Source organism: Paramisgurnus dabryanus, chromosome 5 (genome assembly GCF_030506205.2).
Source record: "Paramisgurnus dabryanus chromosome 5, PD_genome_1.1, whole genome shotgun sequence".
Classification (NCBI taxonomy): domain Eukaryota; kingdom Metazoa; phylum Chordata; class Actinopteri; order Cypriniformes; family Cobitidae; genus Paramisgurnus; species Paramisgurnus dabryanus.
This window is the reverse complement of record NC_133341.1, coordinates 12,643,820-12,671,171: the sequence shown is the minus strand read 5'-3', so window position 1 is coordinate 12,671,171 and position 27,352 is coordinate 12,643,820. Positions and strand designations below refer to the sequence as shown.

Here is a 27,352-nt window from a genome sequence, read left to right as displayed (position 1 = left end):
AATAATTGTAATTTTTTTTTATTAAATTCACAAATTAAAAAAGATAGAATGAGCAATTAATAAAATTTTATTAACACATATATGTTGTATATCTAAATATTATTAAAATAAAAAGTACAATAAATTCTCTCACGTGTCTTTAACTACTTAAGATTAATGTAATATTTGGTTGTAAAAACGAAGTCAGAATTCAAAAATATTACAAAAACCTAAACAAATTTAAGCGACAAAATACCATGTGTCCCAGAGTTCACCTATAAGCATCCTGAAGAACTGTTTAGAGTCATGTTATGAGATTTGGGAGAGGCCCTAAAGCATGGGAACAGCAGGTGTACGACATTGCATGTGTGTGGACTGGCATTAATGTATGGGGGAAGGTTAGGAAATGGAGGAAACTAGAAGACAACACCCAGGCAAACTCCCTGTGACCCACATATCCCCACTCCCTTTCTCCTCTCTGTCTCCCCGCCACCTTCCGAATAGAGACGCTTGAGAGGCAACATTCCATCCCCACCCCCCTTTGTCAAAACAAACAAGAAGACCACCTGAGGAAAAGGAATTGTTTTGTCACATTTTTAAGGGTCTAGTCTCAACCAGTCAGGGGCCTTAAATGTGTGAGATGTGCTTACTAGTAAAGTTTTTTGTGTGTAAGAAACCCTTGGACTGAACTGATGCATGCTGGGAAAAGTTTGGTATTGTTTTTGCAAGCCTCCTATTAAAGAATAATAACTAATAATAACTATAGAATTCATAAAAAAGATATTTAAATGTTATGTAATCAGACAAAAAATATATGTAGCCCAAATGATGTCACTGCCGCATTATAATAAGATGGCCAATCAGAATGTACATTCCACAGATCCCACATTATCAAGAGTTTACACCCACAAGTTTCAAAGAATGTCACAGTGTGTCTTACGATGTTGTTGTCAACAGGCATGGTCACAGAGCAGCCCTAATGATGTTCACAATAAAGGAGGGGGGTGGTCATCTCTTTCCACCGTCCCTGCTAAACAGCTGAACAAGCCTATTTATGTCTTTGCAGTTGCACTTATACATTTATCCCACCAATGCACAGAACACTTGCAAAGTTGTGCACTGCATAATCTGATATGATTTCACTGGCACAGTAAGTAACAGTGGGACAAAATAATCCATTGCACAGTCACACAATTTTTTTTTCAGATTACATAAGACCTGTCTGTTTCATGACCATTTCAAGTCGACAGACATAAGTCCCTTTCACACATACAGTCTTTACTGGTAATTTACTGGTAAATTGCAGTTAACATGTCATGTGTGAACAGAACCTTTCCGGTAAATCAGTGCTCCCAATTTACCAGTAAGACAGGTTGTAAGATTAACGGTAATTTGCCGGTAAGCGCTGTGTGTGAACGAAAAATATAGCATTACCGGCATTTAGATGACGTCAGACCGCGCTGACAGATCGGGCGGGCCAATCAGAAAGTTTTTTATACAGGTGACGCGGTATCCCCCAGACTGTTTACAGACGTTTCCACACACATGTTGCTTAAAAGTCGAGCACACCTGAAGTTAACATCCACATTTCTTCACCAAAGTTGTTTAAAACAGCTTACCATCTAATTGCCAAATTGCCGACGTCCTTAGCACACCATCTGTGAAGCCTAATGTGCAAACGCGCAGGTTCCGTTTGACGCCGCCTAACGCAATGTTGTTTGGTCATGAGCAACTTCGCGACCGCTTGCCACAGATGTGAAAACAACAAAATACGGACCGTGGATATTAAGTCATAACCCGCCGTTTACAAATACGACACGGACGGAGCTCGCCGGCCGCGCGCCACAGGTAACTTCCGCTTTCTCTCCGAGTTTACCGGTATTTTGATACTGATGTGTGAATGATGTCTTACTGGTAAAAAGACGGAACGTCACTGCATGTGTGAACAGCACATTTTTGTATTTACTGGTAAATTCATTCTGGTAAATTCATGGTAATTTACCAGAATTACTGTGTGAAAGAGGCTATAGTGTCCACTTTTTTAAGCAGGGTGCTCAGGGGAAAGTGAAGATGGTACGTCAAATGTATGTTGTTGCATAATTCAGACCATTTATATAACTGTAAACAGTAATGCAGCCCAGAACAGATCTGTACAAAACTTACGTCTGTATATTCGGACGATTTGTTAGACTATTTGCTGTGACCCTGTTCACAGCCTCTGCCATCATGCCATCAGTGCCTAAAACAATGTGAGAGCAGATGGCAGGCGTGCCATGCCAAATGCCACACAAAAGCACCCAGATGGAGCCGGCCTTGGATTTATCTGCCCGATTGAAGAGAAAGTGGATCACAATTTTTGGTGGCACAAAAAATCTGATATCGTCTCACTTCAGTCTTCCAGACATTCTTTTTTGATCTGCTAATGTTTTGGTGACAGACGTGAAAACTGGTGCAGAATGCATAAGATATGGAAATCTCTTGGAGATGTGTAGACAATTATTTTTCACTGTTTGGATCCTAAGACAGGAGGACAAGGCTCCTGGTCCTTCCTGTTAAGCTTTTACAATCACCACAAACATACGCTTTAAATATAGGTTGTCCGAAAATAGCCATAAGCAAACAATGCTGGTTGGTTTCTCATGATTAGAGTAGAATGGGAGTCCAGAAATGTTTCGTGGAACCTCATTAAATGTACACAAAAAGGAAAATTGTTAGCTTTACTCACTAAAAGTAGGGATGGGAGGTAATAGAAGAGTAAAAGGTCCCAAGAGGTCACTGACTGTTTTTCCCCATGTACAAATGTTTCTTTGGAAAGTCGAAAACCCGAAATCCTACCCTAAGAAAAACATTGAGCTGATCATCCTAACCCTGTGTAACATATCATGTATTGAAGTTAATTTGGTGTTTCAGAGAGACTTTTGTGTTATAATACATCATTTGAGAAAGAAAAGGTCTTTATGAGTGTTTCTGGGAAAAAGGTAAAGTAATATTTGGTAATCTTTCTGGTAATATTTAGATGTCTATGGACACTCGTGCTCTTTTGCTGGTGATGCGAGTGGCTCCACATGCCATTCCAGCCAGACAGCGGTCCCCAACACATGTACTTCCTATCATAATCTCTCTTATTTGTACTTTGCACTTAAACAAATTCAGGGCTCGAAATTGCGACTGTTTTGGTCGTATATGCGACCGAAATTTAATCTGTGCGACCTTAAAATATATTTGGGAGCATTTTTGCGACTGCCCATTTTGTGGTGTGACTTGATCAAATTTCACCATGAAGTTTTTGCGTTTAAAGAAGACCACAGATTGGCTAATATGAATGTCAATCATTCCTTGTTGCCGTGCTACATTGGTACGCAAAGCCCAGCATTTTTAAGTGCTTCAAGCATGAACTCAAACTTTTCAAGATCCCCGGTAAACTGACTGTGCTCTGTTTAGGATTCTTCCTAGGAAGCGTGTTTGTTACTTTAACAATGATAAATAGCTTGCTGATATTTCAAGTAAAATATATTTGGAGTTTGGAGAGCAAACTTTTTTACAGCTGCTAAAGTCATTACATGGTAGACTGAAACATCAGGCAGCACTGTATAATGCTTATCCAGTCTTTCTGGGTAAATATTAATACTTTTTTGCATCATTAAAGTGTATATTGGGCATGCCTATAGTAAAATCTAAATGCACATGACGATGGTGACAGCTGGTTTACAAATAGGCTGATGTGCTACGAGCATGCATCTGTTTTGTTCGATTGTGATTTATTATACATTTATTTTCATAAATTTCACTGTACATTGGAGAATGACACAGTATTACATCTAGGGATGCTTAACGATTAATACTATTGAAGAATACTTTTGAATAAACCTTATTTTAAAGAGTTTAGGATAATAAGAATTTTGAAGTGAACTAACAGATACTACAGTAGATATACTGTATACTAATGATGGGGACGGGACCGCCTATGGCGAGTCCGAGTCAAGACCAAGTCTTTGAAGGGTCGAGACCGAGTCCGTTGATTTTCAAATACAGTCGAGTCTGAGTCAAGACCGAGTCTTTGAGGAAGCAAGTCTGAGTCGAGACCGAGTCCTTTAGGAGTCAAGACAAGAATCGAGACCAAGACCATCAAAACATGTCAGTTTTCATATTCATGAGTAAATAATCAACAGTTAGGCCTACAGACTAAGCTAGATTGGGAATTGTTTAGAGGAGCAATCTTAACGTCTTAATATGGACTATGCTTTTAAAAACAAAATCCCTACCACATGCATCATCTTCTGCCTATTTTTCTAGAGATAAATAAACGGCTCCGATGGCAGTATCTTTGCATTGCACCATGAGATGTCATTTTCAAATAATTCCCATCAGCATTAAATTTTATTATTATTGTTATGTGTTTTTTTATATGAACATTAAAAAAATGTGTTGGTCTCGAGGACTCGGTCTAAAATTACGAGTCCTTCTCCTCCCACTGTGGTCCGAGACGGAGTCAAGACCGAGTCTTTGAAGGAACAAGTCTGAGACGAGTCCGAGAAAGCAGACCGGACTTAAGTACTACATCACTAGTAGATTCTGCATTACTGTGCGGGGACATCATGACTTCCGAGTCTGTTTTATGCCCTAAGATGGGTTTAGAACTAAACATCTGATTTTCTTTTAAAAACTCATTTTTGTCTGTATGTGTCTGTTTGGCTGTGTTATGCAACTTGCTGTGGTTTTATTAACAGTTTCCAATGGTTACCTCACTCTCCCTCTCTGTTCAGCAATTTCCTTTTTAGTAATGTGTTTATCATACTTGTTTACAAAGCAACGTCTGTTAAACACTGTCTAAAACGTTCATCTAAAAGAAATGGAAACTGATCTGGGTTCAGGATGGCATATCAAGTACAGTTGAAGCAGTGCAGGAATGAAGCCAGGAGTTAAGGTTCAAATGCCACTTGGCAAGTCCAACATAAAAGGACTTTTACATAACCTATTATTCATCTCATACAGAAGTACAAAACATAACTGTTTTTATAACCCTTAATATTAAGAATTTGTATGATAGTTGGCTAATGTATAGGTGTAATGTACTGTACAATTACATATTATTTCCCATGCATTTTTCCATTAAATACCATTATTTCCCATGCATGTGCCAAAACAGACAAAATTGTAAGGTATTTGTGTCAAATACAAAATCATTCACTTTCTGAGAATATTCAGTTCTGTGTTATGTCAATTTGTTATGACAGATGTTCTGTATGCAACAAATGTATGTCGATTTGTAATTAATATATTTTCAAGCTAGAGTAGTATTTTTAATGTCAGTCTTTTATATGCAATGCCCAATCTTTTGAGTATAAAAGCTAAATAATATAAAATAACAAACACAACCTCCTATTACAAAGAAACTTTATATGATGGCCTTAAAACCCACAACTTCCATTGAACTTTTCCAAACTGCATTAGCAGGCCAAATCCTAACACAAAATCCTCTGAGAAAAACATAGCAGGAAAGCCTGACAATAGCTGCTTGGTTCAAAGTCTTGTGCCTGTCAATCAGACTTGACAGAGAGTAGGAAGAAAATGGGAAATTTTCCTATCTCCACAATAACCAGCAAGATTTTGCGCTAAATTATTTCCACATATCCGAAAACCAATAAATCTCTTCCAAACTTCGCAGTTTCTCAGCCAGGGGCTACCTATTGGATTCCATAGTGGAGATTCGCCATGAGGTAACTGGATATGAGCTCATTATGAATCAGAGAAAAGAAAGAGAAGATTAAAAGGAGAAGCGTGTATGCTTCAGTAAGCTTGAAGACAAAGCCCTTGCACACATACACACTCACACATTTAATGGTAATCGTTTTTGAATCTCCCCTCCTCTCATCTATCACTATTCAGACCGTAAACAGTCCCAGTGTCCCAAGTGAGACCTCTAGGAAGACATTTGTGTAGCCAAAAGGCAAGGCTCAATCCACCTCAAAGTGATATATTAACATTCTCTCCAAACAATAACTTAATGTTTGATTAATTACTGTCATAGTGTTGCTTGAATAATCACTAGAGGTTTGTTTGTCCAATGTGTGTTCAGTTTATGTGAAACATATACATTTATAGAATGTTTTATTTAAGGTGACTATATAGTAAGCAAAGATATTTTACCCAAGATTTGTCACTACTATTGCTTTGAATGGGGGAAATTACAGCGATCAATATGATCAATATCTCTAAAAAAGGAAGTCCCTTGTACAGACTCGCCTGTTCTTTGCGTCAGTCCCTGTCGATTGTTTGAGCATGTGCATTATGTGACAGACTTGCTTTAGCAAAGACCTGGATGCGACTGCCTTAAAAAATATATTATTTATATTAAGGGATCAAGGCACAGTTAGATACTCTTGTTGGATGATGGGAGGCCTACAACTTTATATTCTGATGCACTACTAAAATATACTACATTTTGTATGCAAGCAGCATAAATCACATATTATATTATAATATATGTTTTGCCAACTAATGTTTCTAGTGGCCTAATCAACAGATTTTATCCATCTCTGCCTTTCATGTCTCTGAATAGTTTCTAGCAAATGGTTTGGGAGTGTGTGCATACCATTGTGGTGCCATTAACCAATCAGCACTGTCAATCTCCTGCAGGTTAGTTAGACGATTGGCTGAATAACCATGACTGCAAAACTGTGTGCCACGGAAAAAAGAATATACATAGAATATGAATTGTTTACTTGACTTTTCTTGAAATAAATAAATAGTAATCAATGCATTTTTTATACAACTCCTATAACTCTCCTTTATCCCTATCCCTAAAAATGATCAGTCCACCAAATGGGAAATAAGCACTTTATGTTGAAACACCCACTGACTCTGTCTTGAGTATGTAATTTGTCAGTCACTTGACAGCAAGAGCCACATCATACAGTGACTCCATGTAGTGTGTGCAATGGACGATCTGCTCCCACAAGTCACTCAACTCCTCCTCCAAAACCCACTCACATACAGTAACCCCACTCCATTGTCTCTCTCTCTCTCTCTCTCTCTCTCTCAGTTTCATTAGTCACAGTGTTGAGAGCGCAGTCAGACCCTGCACCTGTCCTGTCCCACTCAATCTCACACACCCGGGGGAAATATTATTGCCATGGGAAGAGTCGCCTGGTTGACTGCTCTCTTTTTATCCCTCTATCACACACTGACACATTTACAAAATGTAGGTCTGCTATATCCGCCCATCCTTCTTTAAAAAAATTACTAAATTTTCTTTAAAAAAATCCAGATAATTTACTCACCCCCATGTCATCTAACATCCAGACATGTTGATGTCTTTTTTTGTTCAGTCGAGAAAAAAAAATCGTTTTTTAAAGGAAAACATTCCAGGATTTTTCTCAATTTAACTCTTTCCCCGCCAATCAAGAGAAAACGCTTCCCCGCCAATTGACGAGTTTTTCCGTCTTTCCGCAATATCGCTATTATCCACTAGGTGGGCCCTTCCGCAACTTTTTAAACCCGGAAGTATTGCCCTATGGCAAGCGGCTGCATGTCCGTGTCTGTTTTAAAGATTGCTCTGAATGGGAACTCTATGAAAAGTCCGTCACAAAAATGGAATTATCTCTGCTTTTTGCTCAAAATGTGGTGTTTTTGCCATATTCAAAAGCTGATTACAAAAGAACTACTGAAGGTAGGATGAAAAGTTTTTTTTTGTTTGAAAGCAGAGGGTCTGTTCTTTCATTTGGTGTATTGTATGTTTATATATTTGAAGAAAAAAATTTTTTCTGGAAGACATTAAACTTTTGTGAAAATCATGAAAAACGCTGGCGCTGGCTGGCAACTTTTTTTAAAAACGCTGGCGGTGAAAGAGTTAATAGGCTTTACTGGACCCCAACAGTTTACAGTTTAAATGTAGTTTAAAACTGCAGTTTCAACGGAGCTTTAAATGATCCCAAACGATGCATAAGGGTCTCATCTAGCAAAACGATTGTCATTTTTGGCAAGAAAAATACAATAACGTCTGAACACACTTGTAAACACTGAGGCGGTAGTTTTGCATACTTCATGCGTAGCCTTTTGATGATGCATTACGTGAGGTTGGGCTGGCGCATCACACAGCTGATGCAAGACGAGAAGTTGTGTTTTAAAATGTACATTTATTTTTCCTTGCCAAAAACGACAATTGTTTGCTAGATAAGACCCTTATGCCTCGTTTGGGATCATTTAGAGCCATTTGAAGCAGCGTTAAAGGAACAGTATGTAAGAAATGTATATCGATAAATCATAAAATGGCCCTGTTATGTCACTAGACATTAAGAAATCATTTTCATTTCAAATACTTATTTCACTGACAACAGTTCTCCGGCCAGGATATTTTCATTTAAAAAGTGGAATTGCAGCCCTCAACTGATGTTTATGTTGTCATTTTGTGCATTGGCCACCAGTTGAGTAACTGGAGTACCAGTTTTAGCCACAAGTTTTGTGATTGCAGTATCAGTTTTTGCCACAATCCTACATACTGTTCCTTTAAAACTGCAATTTTAAACTGCATTTAAAAGTTAAACTTTTGGGGTACAATAAATTCTATTAAATTGAGAAAAATCCTGAAATGTTTTCCTCATAAAACCTAATTTCTTCTTGACTGAACAAAGAAAGACATCAACATTTTGGATGACATGGGGGTGTAAATTATCAGGATTTTTTAAAAAGAAAATAGATCCTTTAAGTTTACATATACCATTAAATTTTTTTGTGATTTACTGTTTTCTATAAAATCATCATGTAAAGAACAAACTGTAAAATGTATCTTTAATACAGACTAGGGTAAGGCCATTACAAATATTAATACTAATGTGAAGTCAATTAATTGAAATCAAACTTACAGAAAAAACAGCACAAAAAACTTAAATGCTGGTAAAGCAAGAAACTTAAAATACCGGGAAGCTTTTTGGCAAAGACAACAGACAGCTTTACTGCCAAGGAAAAACTAAAGATTCACCACAAGAGGCTAAACACTCTTGTTATATATAATAGCGTGCCCTGCTCAATAAAAATTCAATTTCAAAGCAAAATTCAATTTATATGAAAGCTTTTATTATACAGTATTATATTATTACAATCTTGCAAATTTACCAAAAAGTATAAGCAGGCCCAGCAAACATACACATACGATTACTATACATCTTTAAATATATTCTATTGTCATCATAAACCCAGGAAAACCTTTAACTTTAACTTTAAAAAAAGTTAACTTTCACAGAGATGGACAGTACAAGTGTCTTTGTCCTCTGATATGTATTGGATTACAGTCTCATCAGACACAGGTGCTCCATTACCTTTATCTCCTCCACACATCAATTTATGTGAAGGCGTCTTCATCGGTTTGATGCAATTGAAACTGACACCATTTATGGCTACACATAGTCCTTTATGCACAACATGTGTCTCTTTCACTCAAATGGTGCATTTTGTCAGGTTATTAGAAAAATATACATAATATGGTCAAATGAAAAACATCTTATGTTGAAATAAATTGGAGTGCTAAGCACTGTTAAGCGTAACAAAAGAGTGTTTGCTTTTGACAGAGTCAATGGCTTAAATTTTCTATTCACAGCCAACAAATGAGGCAAACAATTATCCTGTTCATAAATGCAATAACATTTGTATCTTCCAAAGATAACTTCTGAAGTTTAAAAGAGCTACTCATCTGTAAAAACTCCAGCTTTGGTCTATTTAAATGGATCAAAGCAGACCAAACAGTTCCTAAAAGGCTTCATACTGTACCTACAGTATGAATAAACATTTATATGCCATTTGAACATTAAAGCTGATGTCTATAAGATTAGTTTCTAATCCTGTTATAATCTCATTAAGTTTATTTGTTTAAAAACTTCCCATGAATCACAACCAAATCAAATCTAATTGATTCATGTTAAAGCTAACTTGCCCTGCTTTAAAACACAAATATTCAGTTCAGGACCTCAATGCATCTTAAATAATAGAGATATACTCAAGCTCATATTTTATCACACATTTTAAGGCCTTGTTTTACTCCTCAATTTGCCCCGGAATATTTTGGTGGGCAGACAAAACTGAGACTATGGTAACATCTCCAAGATGTTCAAAGCAACCATGGAACCATATGCTCTGATCCTCCGGGACTCGAGCACCCAACAAAATGGCAGAACACCTACAGAAAAATGCATATGCGCAATTCATTTTGGTGATTACAAAATGCTTTGTGGATCTTGGGAGTTCTAATAATGCTTTGATGAATTAGCGTAATAAGGGAGCTTCACATTTCACATCCTTCTTTCCAAGGCAAATAGGTGCTCCTGTAGCATCTGCTGTTGCTAAGCATTGCTTGATGTTGTACCAAGCACCCACTGGTGGAAAATTCCGTGCCTATGCAGGGAACTGCAATACTGCAAATGTGATATGTTTTGGGAACATGAGAAAAATTGCTGTAAAGGGTTTTTCCTAAATAATGACATGGATATTTAATTTATCAGATCTATTAACTAAATAAAAATTTGGTGTGAGCACCCACTGACTTTACAGATTTTGTCCTTGGTACTGTGGGTGTTGCAAGTAGGAACACATGTACACCTGGAATTCAAATGCGTTTTGGTCGGATCACAAGTGGAAGGGAGAGATGTTCGTTCATGCCTGATGTTTTAATATGTCTCTTTTGTCCACTTTCGACCGTTTCTGTTCTAAATCCTTATTTATATAAAACTATATACCTAAATACCTTACAGAGCCAAAAAAAACTTTAAGATGAAAACATGGCAAATCCTAAAAATGATATTTTCAAAGTGCACATGACTTTCATGAAAAGAAAGTGCTTATCTAGCTACCGCAGACTTAAGTTGTCTAAAAAAAATGGGACAATGTACTACAACCCATGCATGCAAATTTGAAGCCAATTACCCTGTTGAACAATTTAACAAATGACTTAACATATCTAATCTCACCTAGCAGAAATATTCATAGCTTGCCATGGGCTACATTACACCATGAATAAAACATTAAATTTCCCTTTATACTCGAAAGGGCAGCCAATGTAATAAAAAAACCTTTAATAATTCCTTGAGGATAAAAATACAGGTTTATGTCTTGTCAGGAACTGCTTAGCAGAGTAAAACCATATCAGTTCCTCTCCTCTATTCTATTGTACAGCCGAAATGTTAATTTATTCATGAGTAAACACACTAGACTCTAGCTTCCCCTTTGTAAAAAGGGCTTTCCCGGGTCTATTGATTTTTGAGCTATGGAAAGTTATTTTCTACCCACAACAGAAATTTCTTCGATTTCCAAAAGTTTCCACACTACTTTGTTTACTAAAACTAAATTTGGTTGACCTCACTTTCTGCAACAATTCGAATTAAAATAAAAGGGAAATGAAAGCAAACATGGGGATTTCACAAAGGGAAACAAACGTCTAAGCATCTGATGAGAACGAAGAATCATTAAATAATGTATAAGGGAAACTAAAAGACATGGGAAAAGACATGGCAATATGTGATGTCATGGAGCTATTCTGCTTCTGCGGGATGTGATGATTGTCTGGGATGAGATGCAATGGGTAGTGGGTAAACAATCCCCTATAATCCTCATCTGATAGAGAAATAAATAGAAATATCAGTTCAGATGTAAGCACGATAACGCGTGTGGGTCCGATAAAAATATATTAAATGGCTTCTGAAGTCTTGAAGACATAAGATGAGAATTAGACATTCCACTTAATTTAGATTTAAAAAGCCAGAAGTTTCTGTAAGAAAAGCTCAGACTTGACACTTTAGCTTTAGAAGTTAAAGGGCACCTATTTCATTGCTAAAAAAAACATTGTAAAACGTTATTTTGTGGATTTGGTTTATTTGGATTTGAAAAGCTCTATATCCCTGATTGGCTAGCTAATCTTTATGTTGTGATTTGTCTGAATAACGGAAATGTGACCCTTCTTACCATGTTTGAAAGATTCGCTTACAATGCAATGCTAACAGGAGTTAACTTACAGGCTTGTCTACATCACCAATCCCAGGAAGTAAACTGTTGCCGATCCGTGTGTTTGTTGTAGTCCAAGAAAAGGGATTTACATTGGAGACGATAACTCGTTTCATCGTTTACTTTGGTGTTTGTACCTTTTGCTCATCGTATGTACTATATGGGAGAGAAGCTCATTCCAGCGCAAGAGGCTTCATTCTAATATGTTTTCCATGGTGGAATAAATAAATGAACGCAAATGAATGAAACAATAAACAGCTATGCATATATGACAAAGATTGCAAATATTTTTTTGGAGAGAACATATGAAGACAAGATTAAAATAATAACGTACACAAATTAAATTAATAATGTATTACTTATCAGTAATCAAAAGTGTTTTTTAAGGATTCAAGTGTTACTAATAAAGTTAAACCAAACGGATTAATCATTTTCACCTCACACAGAGTTTGTGATTGGAATACAATGAAATACATAACTTCCGGTCGGCATATCACATGCGGTTAAGTCGCACAAGTTCAAATTTTTTAACGGATCCAACACTCAAAACGGATCCGATATATACGCATCCGCAGATGGTCGGTACCTCACGCAACCCCTTTGCGACTCTCCATAGGAAATGAATGAATTTCGGCTTATCGGCCATCATTTGTCGTGTGCAGTGGAGAGGCGGCTTAATACACACTGACACACCAAAGGAAATTTAAAAACGTGAATTGGACAATAGGTGCCCCTTTAAAGTTATATCTAATTATTTCTTCCTGTTTTTTAATACTGCATACACATTTCCTGTATTTTCTGGTTGTATTCTAATACAGAGACTGAAAAGAAATATAAATGGTCATAATACAATTGCAAAAACAACAAATCTAATGCGATGACATGGTGGCCTATGAATACACAGTTCTGTAGCCTATACAATATTGAGTCATTACAAGGTTGCTTCTCATAAGTCTCTCATAAGTCTGTTTCTGAGCACTCTTTTCTTCCATTCATTCACCCCACAACCTCAGTTCTGCTTTCATAACACTTATGCAGTTTCTGCATAAAGTTTTACATTCTTAAAGATCTATTGCATCACACTGTTGTAGGTCATTACAAACAAAAGGTTGTTTGTTATTACATTTTGAACAGGAGAAATTCATCTTAGCAGGAGTCAGGGCCATGGTAGCCCATCCATATCATAGGCATAACACAGTCTAAAGAAAATGCTGAGTCAGTCACTCATCAAAGCATCCTTTCCAAAACCTCCACAGAGGAAGGTCACCCGGCTCCATGTTTATGAGCGAACAGCTTGCGCGTATGCAATACAAAAGCAACACTTTGATTCACGATGTCACTGCAGCATGAATTTAAAGCCTACCTATTTAGTTCTTCCTCTGACACGAGGTTGCGCCTGTAGAGGTTTCTGTTTATGCATCTTTGTGCTGACATGATTTGGTGCAAAGTGTGTTTGTGCCAATGCTATAACCAACACAAAAGCTTTGCTGTCAAAGACAGGAGTATAAATCAGTTTCATGAGAGGATAAATTGTCTTTATTGCGTAATGGCTGGGAGCCAAAGTGAGCACTGCACTGTGTTTGTAATGTTAATGACAAAAGTTTAATGTTATCTCTAAACGAATCAAAGAGAAAACTGAGGAAGCGAGTACAGGTATGGGACTTAAAATAATATTTCTGACATTTGTCTTCTTATGAGCAAACTTATCATTATATTTTATGAACATGTAAAACAACTTTACAGTTCAGCAGAAAATAAACAAAAGCACAAGAACATTCAGCTTTCTAAAAGAAAGCTAAAAGCTATGTAAAATATACAGTATGAAGACAACTCTTTATCTTACTTTATCTTGCTGCCTTGTACATAAAGCTCAGCATAACCTTGAGGACTATATTTAACCTGTCTGAAAGAAAGTTGAAAATGAGAGCTGTGACTCTACTGTATGTGAAGGCAGGAGCGTCACTAGGGGAAAGGTATTCCAAGGGCGCACTCACACTATCCAAACCAAAGCAAACCGTGCCATGGTGCGATTGTTCCCCCCTTCCTACTCCCCCAGAAGCACACACTCCCCCTGTACTTTTAGGGCACACTTACACTAATCAAACCACACCCGGGCGCGTTTGATCCCCAAAGGCTGGTTCATTGACTAGTGTGATCGCTCTGCACCACACGCGGGCACGGTTTGGGTAATCATGCCCTGGCTGGCTTGCAGAGGTGGGCTGGAGTGTAGTACACTTGGGCTCAGGTGCGGAACGTGCAATGTGATCACACATGGCACCAGAGCGCGGTTTAAAAGGAGAGACGTCAATTGCGCAACCACTCAATTTCATCTGCCTTTGTTAAAACCTTCTGATGCACACAGTAGGGTTATGTGAATGTCTGAGCTGCGCACGCGACAGACAAACTAAGCAATACGATGGGGGCTGTGTGTCATCGCGCACCAAACAATTCAGAATAAAAAACACAGACTTAACATTACAATGGGCTCCAGTCTTAAGAGAGCGCTTTTCTTCCTGCTTTCTGTATAAGGGCCCACGCACTATTGGGCTCCAAAGATCATTTTTATTAGTAGTAACATGGGTGTGGTGAGCCTGATCTCACGAGAATTCATACATATGATATTTTACGAGTTGGCTAATTCGTATGAATTCATACGAAGTTAATCGTGCAAAAACGTACAATTCAAAAACAACAATGAAACCGAACCTCTAACCCCAACGTCACGGGGGTCAAGGCAAATCGTACAAAAAATTACAAATGTGGTCGTATGATTTCATACGAATTAGTCAACTCGTAAAATATGTACGAATTCTCGTGAAATAGCGTGTAGTAAAGGGCCCAACCTCATATTCTTTCGTAGGGCCCACATTTGCTAGTGGTGCCCCTGCATGAAAGGGTTAATACTGAGCTTTGACCAGTAAAAATGCATTAAAGTCATGTGATTGACTAAACAGAGTTTCAACAACTGTGCTTTATATAAAATAAAACATCTTTACTAAAAGGTGCAGTGTGTAAATTTTAGCGGCATCTAGTGGTGAGGTTGCAAATTGCAACCAATGGCTCAGTTCACTGCTCACCCCATGCTTTTGAAACGCATAGAGAAGCTACGGTAGCCACCACAAGACAAACATGTCATCTTCTGAGACAAATTAGTAAAAAAAGTTTGTCCGTTAAGGGCTTCTGTAGAAACATGGTGGCACAAAATGGCGACTTCCATGTAAGGGGACCCTTGGTATGTAGATAAAAACATCTCATTCTAAGGTAATAAAAACATAACGGTTTATTATAAAAGGTCTTTTTACACCCCTGATAATATAGTTTTGTATATTATTTAGCAGTTCTGTCAAGAGATCCTTCTAAAAATTAAACACTTCACCTTTTAACTAGACAAAACAAACCCAATGACCGAATTTTAAGAACATTTCATTGCACATTTTGCTATACTGTTTATGATGATCAGTATGTTAAACAGTATGCAGGCCCATTGCTGGGGTGTGAAAACTAAATTATCCCATTGAAATCACAGGTGGTCTTATCGACGCAACTGTGCTTGAAAAGGATTTCATCTCTTTATAAGAGTCACTGTTTCAAAGAAAGCAGATTGGCATAAAAGCATTTCACGTTGCCATAGAAACAGTCAAGTGCATGACTGTCAAAATCAAATGAATGCTTTTGATAGGTACTAACCTAGAAAAAGCTGCTGAATACTGAATATAAGGGTTCACAGGGAATAAAAAAGAATGAATATATATCCCTATATCTATATATCTATCTATCTATATCTATCTATCTATCTATATCTATATATCTATATCTATCTATATATCTATATCTATCTATCTATCTATCTATCTATCTATCTATCTATCTATCTATCTATCTATATATATATATATATATATATATATATATATATATCCATATATAGGTATTATATATAGGTATATCCAGCCCCATGGTATATATAAATAAATATATATAAATATAAATATATATATATATATATATATATATATATATATATATATATATACCATGGAGCTTGTTTTTTTTCTGATTGGTTGAAAAAAAATCCACAGCTAATATTGCTAAAATAAACATCTGAGTAATAATTGACTCTGGTCCTTTGAATTATTTGAAATGATTTCTATCTGTTTATTTACTATTGTCACCTTGGGTTTGGAGTTAGAACAACTTTTTGTTACATAAAATGACATCCTAACCCAGATGTCACCAACCCTGTTCCGGGAGGTCTATCCCCCTGGATACCTTATATCCAACCCTGCTTCAGCACACCTGCCTCAAATTTTTAGGTAGCTGTGAAAAGCTTAATAAGCAGGTAAAGGTGTGTTTAATTAGGGTAGGATGTGAACTCTGCAGAAAGTAGATCTCCAGGAACAGGGTTGGTGACCATTTTCCTAGGCCAATCCCCAAATTTAACCCCAAACCCAAGCGACCATGGTTTAAAAATAGACAAAAAAAACTTGGAGAAACCTATATACCCAGGTGAAAAAAAAGTGCACTAAAATACACTTTATTTAAGTACACTTAGTACACTTTTCCACAATATACTAAAAGTGCTCTATTTTCGCACACTAATTTTGAACTTAGTATACTAAAAAGTAGTATTTAGTACTTCTTAAGATGAACTTAATACCATCTTAGTGTACTCAACTGTGCTATTTTGAGACACCATGAAGTTGAACTAAAATGTATTTTTAACATACTAGGTCTGTATTTAAAAAAAATATATTTAATCATAACTTGAAGTACACTTGAACCCACCTTTAAGCATTTTTAAATATACTTTAAAGTATACTAATGGTAAGTTAAAATAATATTCCAAATGTATTCCCAGGTGAAAAAAGTTCACTAAAATACACTATTTAAGTACACTTTCCACAATATACTAAAAGTGCTCTATTTTCGCACACTAATTTTGAACTTAGTATACTAAAAAGTAGTATTTAATACTTCTTAAGATGAACTTAATACCATCTTAGTGTACTCAACTGTGCTATTTTGAGACACCATGAAGTTGAACTAAAATGTATTTTTAACATACTATGTCTGTATTTAAAAAAATATATTTCATTATAACTTAAAGTACACTTGAACCCACTTTTAAGCCTTTTTAAATATACTTTAAAGTATACTAATGGTATGTTAAAATAATATTCCAAATGTATTCCCAGGTGAAACAAGTTCACTAAAATACACTATTTAAGTACACTTTCCACATTATACTAAAAGTGCTCTATTTTCACACACTAATTTTGAACTTAGTATACTAAAAAGTAGTATTAAGTACCTTTTAAGATGAACTTAAAACCATCTTAGTGTACTCAACTGTGCTTTTTTGAGACACCATGAAGTTGAACTAAAATGTAATTTTAACATACTAGGTCTGTATTTAAAAAATATCTTTAATTACAACTTGAACCCACCTTTAAACATTTACGAATCTACTTTAAAATATACTAGTAGTATGTTAAAATAATATACCAAATGTATTCCCAGGTGAAAAAGTTCACTAAAATACACTTTAAGTTCACAACCTTAAGGTACCAAAAGCTCTTTATTTTCGTGCAGTAAATTGTGCTTAATATACTAAAAAGTAGTATTTAGTACTTGTTAAGACAAACTTAAGACAATCTAAGTGTACTCAACTGTGCTATTTTCTAAAATTGTATTCAGTTACAACTTGAAGCACATTTGAACCCACCTTTTAAACATTTATAAATGTAATTTAATAATTTCAGATATAATAATATTACATAAATAATATAGCATACAAAATGAAATAATAATATATTGCCCACACATTTGTATACATAAAATAAATCATTTCTAATGTACTGTATGTGACATTTGAATTACAGTCAAGTTTACTATTAGAATGTTATACATGTACTATTTTACCTGCATGTTTGCCACCAAAACATGTTTTAACTCATTCTAAAATGATACCTATTCTGTATTCATACATACGAACCGGTTTCTTCCATCATTAACAACTAATAAAATGTCAAAGAAACAACTAAGTATGTACTCACTGCTATTGAAATGATTTTACAATATAAAACAAAGATCAATGAAATGCAATGAGCTACTTTTATCAAATTGTGGAACATTAATACATCAATATGAAAAGTACACTATGAATATGCAACCATTGAATAATTATATAATCATAATGATGTAATTCTCTAAACAAAAAGTTACTGGACAAATGCAGAAGTGCATTTGAACTTACTCGAGATAAACCTACAAATGGCTGAACCAAAACACAGAGCAGTTTAAATGTCACGTTTAAGTGGAGGGTCACTTCTTCTTGCCATTCAGACACTGAAGACTTAATCACAAGGTCTGTGAAAAGGAAACAGAATATATACAAAATTAACCAATAATTAATGAACATATGCATTAGAATTTTGTTAACTTCTCAGTTTACCTTTCAAAGCTTTGACTGTGTCCTCATCAAGCTTGACATGAGTGTCCGTTTGATCCGTCGCTACATGGCACTCTACAAGTTACATTGAACAAAGGGTTATAGGAGGTTTAACTCACTGACACTGATATAATGCAACCTGTGTGTATTACAGGATATTCTTTACTTTGATAATTGTGTTTTATTTTAACCAAGGGCATTTTCCATTGACATGTCTATTGTGGTCTTGCTTATAAGAAAAGTTCACCTCTGTTTAAGGAGATTTAAGGAAATCAGAAGTCATGCCAATGGACTCTATGCACGCTTAACTTCCACATTTGACTCAAGGCTGCTCTTAAGTTTCCGATGCAGGAGATTTAAAGCAGAGTGACAGCAGAATCGCTAAAATTACTTGTTTGCTGGATTTACCCAAATTTACAACCTATGATGTGTGAAGAATTGTCCAGATGTGCAAACTGAGAAAGGTTTCAAGTTTTATGTGTTGTTTTATCTCTGTAATCATTAAGATATATTCAGCTAGCCTGTACTAGCAGTGCTTACATTGTGCTGTTTTTTACAATTCGTCCAGCAGGCTAATCACGTTAGTAATATATTATTGTCTTTGTAATGTTGTCTAAAAGTGTCCGGTCCAACATCCAATAGGAAAATTCAACTGCAGTACAGGGCTCAAAATTAACTTTTTTTTGGTAGCACTGGTGCTCACAACTTTAAAGAGTTAGGAGCACCAGCAAAAATGTAGGCGCATCCATCCAAAAATTAAAAAGCACCACAACTACAATGTATATGTTAATAGATTTATTTTATTAAAATAAAATGCAACCACCAGGCTTTACATATCCTATGGCCAGCTTTTAAAATTTGGTCTTTTTATTTTATTTTTTTTTACTGCATAGATTCCTAAATTAATACCCAACTGCTTTTGAAATAGTATAGCAATAATAATTTACCAATTACAGATTACAGGTAAAATGATTAAGATTACAATAGAAAATCTAGCAAACACGTAAAACACTGATTAATTGGGACATTTACAAAAGTGACCTTAATATAGAAGGCTAATATTGGTATTGATAACTGCATTACCAGGATGCTATTACTACTAAATAAATATGTTTTAAAAAATATATTTTTTTATAAAAACATACCATCAACATTGTCGTGTTCCACATCAACATGGACCACAAGGATGTTTGTCGGATGTCCATTCACCAGCGCATGCGCACATACACTATCAAACACTCTTTGATAGACAAGTCGGTGTCTCCATCAATAATGAACACATTTGTCATGACACTATTTGTGTTTTTGGCACTTTCGCCATGTTTAAGCAAGGTCTGGCGCTTAAAATGTTTTGATTCCGCCACCAACGCCGTTTTACAGGATTTACAGTAAACACATTAAGTTACATCGAGCCATTTTCATAGCGGAGACACTCGAAATCTTTAAGCCACTCTCTCTGAAAGGTTTAACGTCAAGTCTTATTTTCCGGTGGTGGAGTCGCATTTGAATCCGGATCGTCTGATTAATTACAGTAGTAACATTGGCTGTAGTCGGCTTGTTCTCGTCATGCTCGCGGTGCATCTCATTTTCGCGCTTCACGTACCAACGTAGCACGGCAACAAGGAATGACTGACGCTCATATTAGCCAATCTGCGGTCTTCATTAAACGTAAGAACTTAATGGTGAAATTTGATTGGTTATGTAACGTTGGAGAGAACACTGAACCTGGGACAGCAGCACCCAGCATCACAATCTAAATCAAGTCGCACCACAACAAAATGGGCAGTCGCAGAAATGCTCCCAAATATATTTTAAGATCGCACAGATTAAATTTCGGTCGCATATGCGACCAAAATATTCGCAATTTCGAGCCCCGCCAGTAGCCACCGTTCAACCTGAAGAGGGCAGCACTCAGACGTTTTTACAACATATATTGTAGTATTGAAACACTTATATCCAAATGTCAAAAAACTTACAGTAATAAAGCATCATTCTTACAGATCATTAACTAAAAAAGTTGGTTTAGGGTTTAGTTACTCTTTAAACATTAGCATTAGAAAAACGTAAAAGTTATCTAAATGTTATACAAATACTGTAGAACTAAAAACTTACCACCAAGAATAAGTATTTTTACGGGCTGTATCTTCATCTGTTCATCTCTACTTCGACTTATTAGATATTCTCGGCTCTGATTGGTCAATTTGAATGCCGCTGTGCTAAAAAAATACAGGCTGTTATGATTTCTGAAATACAACAAGAGAAATGAAATGCCTAACTTTACTCACAAAAAAAAAATGTAACTTTATGTTCTAAAAGCCATACAACATACACGCTTTAAGAAGCTGGGTTAAAATTAAGACATACTGTAATACTAAAAGTTCTACTTATTTAATAGTTCACTAAAAATAAAAAGCAAAAATCTGTCATCACTTAACTTACCCTCATGTTCTCTCATTCATCTTCAAACAAAAACCGATGTACTTTAATGAAATCCAAGAAACGTATATTTCCCCTCGATGTCAGATCCACTTGATAACCTACTTAAAAACTGCTCACATTTCAAAAAGTTAATCGCAACAGCAATAAAAAACGTCGCCGAAGTAATCCATGTGAATCGCGTTGTTTCAGCCAAGTCCTCTGATGATCACTATATATAATTTAACAGTTTTAGTTTCAACTTTTAATCCACATTTACCAACGATCACGCACGTTGTGTATCGAACAACTGAATCAGGAAGCCAATGTGACGTACTGAATCCCAAGAACCAATGAGGTTTAGTCAGGTCCGTCACGTGTGTTGTTTGAATATAAACACGGACAAATTTATGTGGATTAACTTTGTAAAATCAATATATAATGCAAGTTCAATGATATGATGTTGAAATTGCAATGTTAGCCTATTAAAATTAATGTACATGTTTAAAAAAAATATATGTTTTTTTCTAAATACACTAAAACCTCTGTAAAAGTATGCTTGTGTTTAACATACTTTTTTTTAAATGTGTAATTAAACATATATTTTTTCCCAGCGTACCTCTAGTGCTCTTTTTAGAAATACGTTAAATGTATGCTTGAGTTTAGCAGACTTATAAAAAGTGTAAATAAAAATATATTTATTACCAGTGTACCTCTAGTGCACTTTTTAGAAATACATTAAAAGTATGCTTGAGTTTAGCATACTTTTTTAAAGTGTAATTAAAGATATAATTATTACCAGCGTACCTCTAGTGTACTTTTTAGAAATACATTAAAAGTATGCTTGAGTTTAGCATACTTGTAAAAAGTGTAATTAAAAATATATTTATTACCAGTGTACCTCTAGTGCACTTTTTAGAAATACATTAAAAGTATGCTTGAGTTTAGCATACTTTTTTAAAGTGTAATTAAAGATATAATTATTACCAGCGTACCTCTAGTATACTTTTTAGAAATACATTAAAAGTATGCTTGAGTTTAGCATACTTATAAAAAGTGTAATTAAAGATATATTTATTACCAGTGTACCTCTAGTGCACTTTTTAGAAATACATTAAAAGTATGCTTGAGTTTAGCATACTTTTTTAAAGTGTAATTAAAGATATAATTATTACCAGCGTACCTCTAGTATACTTTTTAGAAATACATTAAAAGTATGCTTGAGTTTAGCATACTTATAAAAAGTGTAATTAAAGATATATTTATTACCAGTGTACCTCTAGTGCACTTTTTAGAAATACATTAAAAGTATGCTTGAGTTTAGCATACTTTTTAAAAGTGTAATTAAAGATATAATTATTACCAGCGTACCTCTAGTGCACTTTTTAGAAATACATTAAAAGTATGCTTGAGTTTAGCATACGTATAAAAAGTGTAATTAAACATATATTTATTACCAGTGTACCTCTAGTGCACTTTTTAGAAATACATTAAAAGTATGCTTGAGTTTAGCATACTTTTTTAAAGTGTAATTAAAGATATAATTATTACCAGCGTACCTCTAGTATACTTTTTAGAAATACATTAAAAGTATGCTTGAGTTTAGCATACTTATAAAAAGTGTAATTAAAGATATATTTATTACCAGTGTAACTCTAGTGCACTTTTTAGAAATACATTAAAAGTATGCTTGAGTTTAGCATACTTTTTAAAAGTGTAATTAAAGATATAATTATTACCAGCGTACCTCTAGTGCACTTTTTAGAAATACATTAAAAGTATGCTTGAGTTTAGCATACTTATAAAAAGTGTAATTAAAGATATAATTATTACCAGCTTACATCTAGTGCACTTTTTAGAAATACATTAAAAGTATGCTTGAGTTTAGCATACTTTTAAAAAGTGTAATTAAGCATATATTTATTACCAACGTACTTGTAGTACACTTTTTTGAAATACATTTAAAAGCTATTTAACATATTTTTAATACACTTTAAATAAGCACGTTGGGAATACAAATGTACTAAAAACATATTACTTAAATTTTAAGTATATTTTTAATACATTAAATACAACTTTTTTTTCACCTGGGTATTAAATGACATGAAAATACACACCATATTAAGTGAACGGGAAGGACTGGCGTATCATATGCACGCAAAATTGAAATTTGGCACATGTATCGCATGACTTTTCACACTGTGTGCTATTTATACGCATTTAATGAGAATGGGTTGACTACATATACATATATTATACGCAAAGTAATAAATACAGAACATTCTTAACAATAAAGGTGCTAAAAAGGTTTTCACAAGGATGGCATAGAATAACCTTTTTTGTTTCCTCAAAGAACTATTTCTTTAGATCTTTATAATCTGAAGAAACTTTTCACCGTAAAGAACCTTTTGTGAAACAGGAAGGTTCTTCAGATGTTAAAGGTGCTTTAAAGAACCATTTAGAGGAAAAAAACATCAGTTTATGGCATCACAAAGCACCTTTATTTTTAAGAGTTTAGCACAGCTATTAAAGAAAGATTGCTGGAATTTAGAATAATGTTACTGCCAAATGCCATGTTTGACCAATCAGAATAAGTATCCCAGAGAGCTGTAAAATAATTTCATTTAATGATGACTGTTGTTCCTGGCAACCAGTTTCTTATGTTGTGCTAGCTTCACCTCTTATAGTGCTAAGTAGTCTCTTTCCTCTTACATAATGAAATGCTTTCAACTGAAATCAATGTTTAATGTCCAGTTATTTACTAGTAAGTTGCCATCACAATTTGCAAGAAAATGTTCTGTCAGCAGGCTATTATAAACCGCAGACTAAAGACCTCTCTGCTTCGTGTTGGGGGTCTTATCACCTTGTTGCTTATTTTGCAAGAATACCCAGCTGACTGTATAATTCCTTACATTGTAAAAATATTGCAGTATAATCAAATTATAATACAAAACCACCGTATAGCACAGAAGCAAAACCATTCTTTTAAGATGCTATTCATTTTTATATTAACCTACCATTATCTTCTTTTCCCCTATAGCAAACAGATGATGCGTAAGAGAACAGAGTGAACATGTGGAGGTGGACGTGAGATAGGCTACTGTAAGTTGGCTAAGAACAAAAGCCCTGCGGAAAATCAATTTGGCTTTGGCACATTATAATTGCATTAATCCTTAAAGCTCATCTCATTGGAGTTAAGCCTTCTGCACTGATATCATGTGTTGACTGGCTCTGGAACAAGTCCTGTAGAGAAAGGCATTGATCGACACGCACAGGTTACCATAATATTAGGCCTGGATCGTGTGTCAATCCTGAATTCTCCAAGGAACATTTGGCAAAGAAAGCATGCCTGGTGTCCCAGACTTTATAGAACAGATTATGATCCCCTACTGTGAGAACCCTACGAAGAACCTGAAGACTGTTGGTGTGCTGCATAAACACAGCTAACTAATGTGAACCACTTTGAACCACCTGGTTGCACAGAAATTTCAGAGCAGATGAGAACATCATAACTTTAGAAAAAGCAAGTGTGACAACTGTAATATTTGTAATATATAAAGCTGTTTAGAAACTACAGTAAAGGGGTCATTTGCTTCTTTGCAAGCTCTGCATTTCTCCCTTTGATTCTGTATGAGATCTGTCTGATGTGGATATTTGTCAAAGCAACATTTAATTACTTCTGTTGTGACATTTTATACCAGCACATGTTAATGCAGACTTAACAGATTGGTCCAATGTAAGGGTGTTAATTTGATTATATAATGAGGATGTCACTCTCATTAGTAGCAAATATTTTGTATTATTAGTAATATTTAGTAAAACAGAACTGAAATTGTATTGTGCAGCTGTGTGAATCTAGCTCCTTACTAACCCCATTTTGGAACTGAAGACCAAGTTAATTTAAAGTGTAAATGCTTATCAGTCCTGAGACTGGGATTCATAATATAGAATTAATTAAAATGCATTAAAATTCATTTATGTAAATGTCAATCTGTCACAGCTGGCCTATCACTGAATCACCTATGGAGGATCCAATGCAATATTTGCATATTTTACGAGGTGGCTAATTCATTCATACGACCACACTTGTACGTTTTTGTACATTTTGCTTTCGCTCCTGTGACATTGGGGTTAGGGTTGGGGGTTCATTATTACTTTTTGATGCAAATGTTCAGATACTTATTGGCCAGACAGTAGATGTTTGAGGTCACGTAGGCTTGCCGCGATAGTCGGTGAAACGGTGATAACCGGTGCTTCAGCCTCTCACCGGTTATATCACTTGCCAACCGCGACACCGTCTTTCACCGTCGTTTTGATATTTTCGTGTAATTAAATCATTTAGTCTTGTTAGAGAGAGCAAACCCTTACAACTGAATGTGTAAGTTGTAACTCGCTGTTGCACTCGCATTGCACGCAAATTCATAGGCGATTTAACCCAGCTTACGCAAGTGCTGCATTTAAACAGTTGCGTAATTCAAAAGTGAAAGTAAAATGTGCACGTCTGCATGCGCATTTATAAGCCCGTCCCACTCGGTGATACCGGGATCACCAAGTTTGTGACGCGCCGATTAACCGGTGGGAAAATTACGTCACCACAGCAACCCTAAGGTCACGTTCTCCTGATCCCATTAGTGTGTAATGATGCTGTAAGAGCATAAATAATACCTGCAAAATGAAAAAACTCACTGCCAGGCGATATATTTTCTTTAACAGAAGTCCCTTTTCAAAGCCTACAGCGAATGGCCGGTTTGGACTACAGCTCTCTATTTCCTGATTGAATGACGTCAATAAAACAGTTTTTGACCAAACTCCGCCCACAGAAATACGTCAGTCGCCAGCTTTGGCTCAAACAGCTTTGCTAAGCTAAGCTGCTGTCGAATCACAACACACTAAACAAACTACACAATCAGAACAAGAAAGACATCAGCCCGTTTTCAGGACAGTGAAAACAGTTAAAAGTAAATTGTGTGAAAAAATACAGTGCCTTTTTACTAGTGAAACTTGAACACATGTTATTTTGCGCACTGTAAACACAATCAAAGCTTCAAAAACACAGAAGGAACAGGATCTTTGAGGCCAATCTCCACATAACACAGACTCTGACGTCATAGTCAAGATGTACGCCACAACATTAATTACAATGTTGATACAATGCTAAAAACAAAGTTGTGACTGCTGAGATAGCGCTACTGGCTAATTAATGCTATATGCTAGCGTTTAGGCTGAAGTTCTAAAAAGAAAAATATTGTTTGCTTACTGAATTGTGATCCCCCAGTGGTTTTTCAATCAGTGTCCCAAATATGGTAGGCTGCAAAAGAAGGTACAAATATACCAATCAATAGATACAATTTTCTCCAAAGTTGTGACACAGTCAATAAGCAGCATTTAAAATGATTAAGTTTACAGACTTCAAATACATGAGAAGTGCATCATGTGACCTCTAAACCAGTCAAGATTAAAGATCAGAAGAGTCCCAGATAAACAGAGAAGAGAAGACAAAAGCAAACCAGATTAGAAGCAGATTCAAAATCTTTAACTAAGTTATTTACTTTGAGCTCAAAGTTACATAAGGGCATCCAGGTCAGGTGTTACATAACATATGCTGTGAAACGATAACTCAACAAATTTGCCATGAGAGAGAATCTGTAAAGATACAGAGAGTGTTTACATGCTCCTGCTTTGAATATTTATGCAAAATGTTCATAACATCAAGCTACTTAAAAAAAAATGTTGATGGTTACATCATTATTTGCTTTTTACTGAGATTTGCATGATGAGTTATTAATGATATTTGTTTACCACAGACCTATTTTATTGCACAGTTTGGTGTATGTAAACATTATAAGAAACCATATTCTAGTCCTCAAATCATTTTCCATGTTTAGTGCACTGTGTCATGCCTGATAAAAGGATATTGCAAACCCAAAACAGATTCAATGATAAAACACTCTAGACAGATAAGCGATGACTCAATATGTGAATGCTGGGAATCACTTTTTTATGAGTTTTACTGAACCTAAAATCAGAACACAAAATTAAGCAAAACCCAGCCTATGAGAGAATAATAAATCTATTGTATTGATCTTATTAATTCCGAGTGCCACTGCAGTAAAGGCTATATCACACAGCACAACACATATCCAGAGGCTGTTGTCCAACACATGCTTTGAGTCTTACTGCCCCAGTGATATTTAATGTTCGTAATAAAAGAGCAACATTCATTACTCGTCTGAGCAGGTGTCTATATCAAGACTTATGGAAATCATGTGACTGTAATATTGGAGCAAGCAGCTTGTTTGGCTAATTAAAATCAAGACCTTCTAATAACAAATGGAGACACTACTGCAAAAAGTGCCTCACCCTGCAAGTCCAATGGTCAGTGATCCAAAGCAATTAACAAAACAACAGTGCTGCATTACGGCACCCGGTGCATCCTGTAGAGAATGAGAAGATGACAGACTGGGCAAGCCAAGCATAAGATTAAAACCCCATTTCCTGCAAACTACTTTGTTTAAAAGCCTT

At 35.5% G+C, this 27,352-nt stretch overlaps 1 protein-coding gene and 1 long non-coding RNA gene across 3 annotated transcripts in view; both read right to left on the bottom strand.

Annotated features, from left to right (window-relative positions):
• rasgef1ba (RasGEF domain family, member 1Ba) overlaps positions 1-27,352 on the bottom strand; it is an 87,496-nt gene that overhangs the window by 27,123 nt on the left and 33,021 nt on the right. For both annotated transcript variants that reach the window (XM_065266739.2, XM_065266740.2), the window contains one exon: positions 26,088-26,138. In XM_065266739.2, coding sequence (XP_065122811.1) covers positions 26,088-26,138 — 51 coding nt within the window. The remainder of the gene's footprint in view (positions 1-26,087; positions 26,139-27,352) is intronic.
• Positions 17,121-21,226, bottom strand: LOC135727185 (uncharacterized). The gene is made up of 5 exons (XR_012336761.1): positions 20,855-21,226; positions 20,528-20,631; positions 18,419-18,490; positions 17,310-18,333; positions 17,121-17,275 (listed from the first exon to the last, which is right to left on the bottom strand). It is a non-coding gene; the product is annotated as an uncharacterized lncRNA (long non-coding RNA).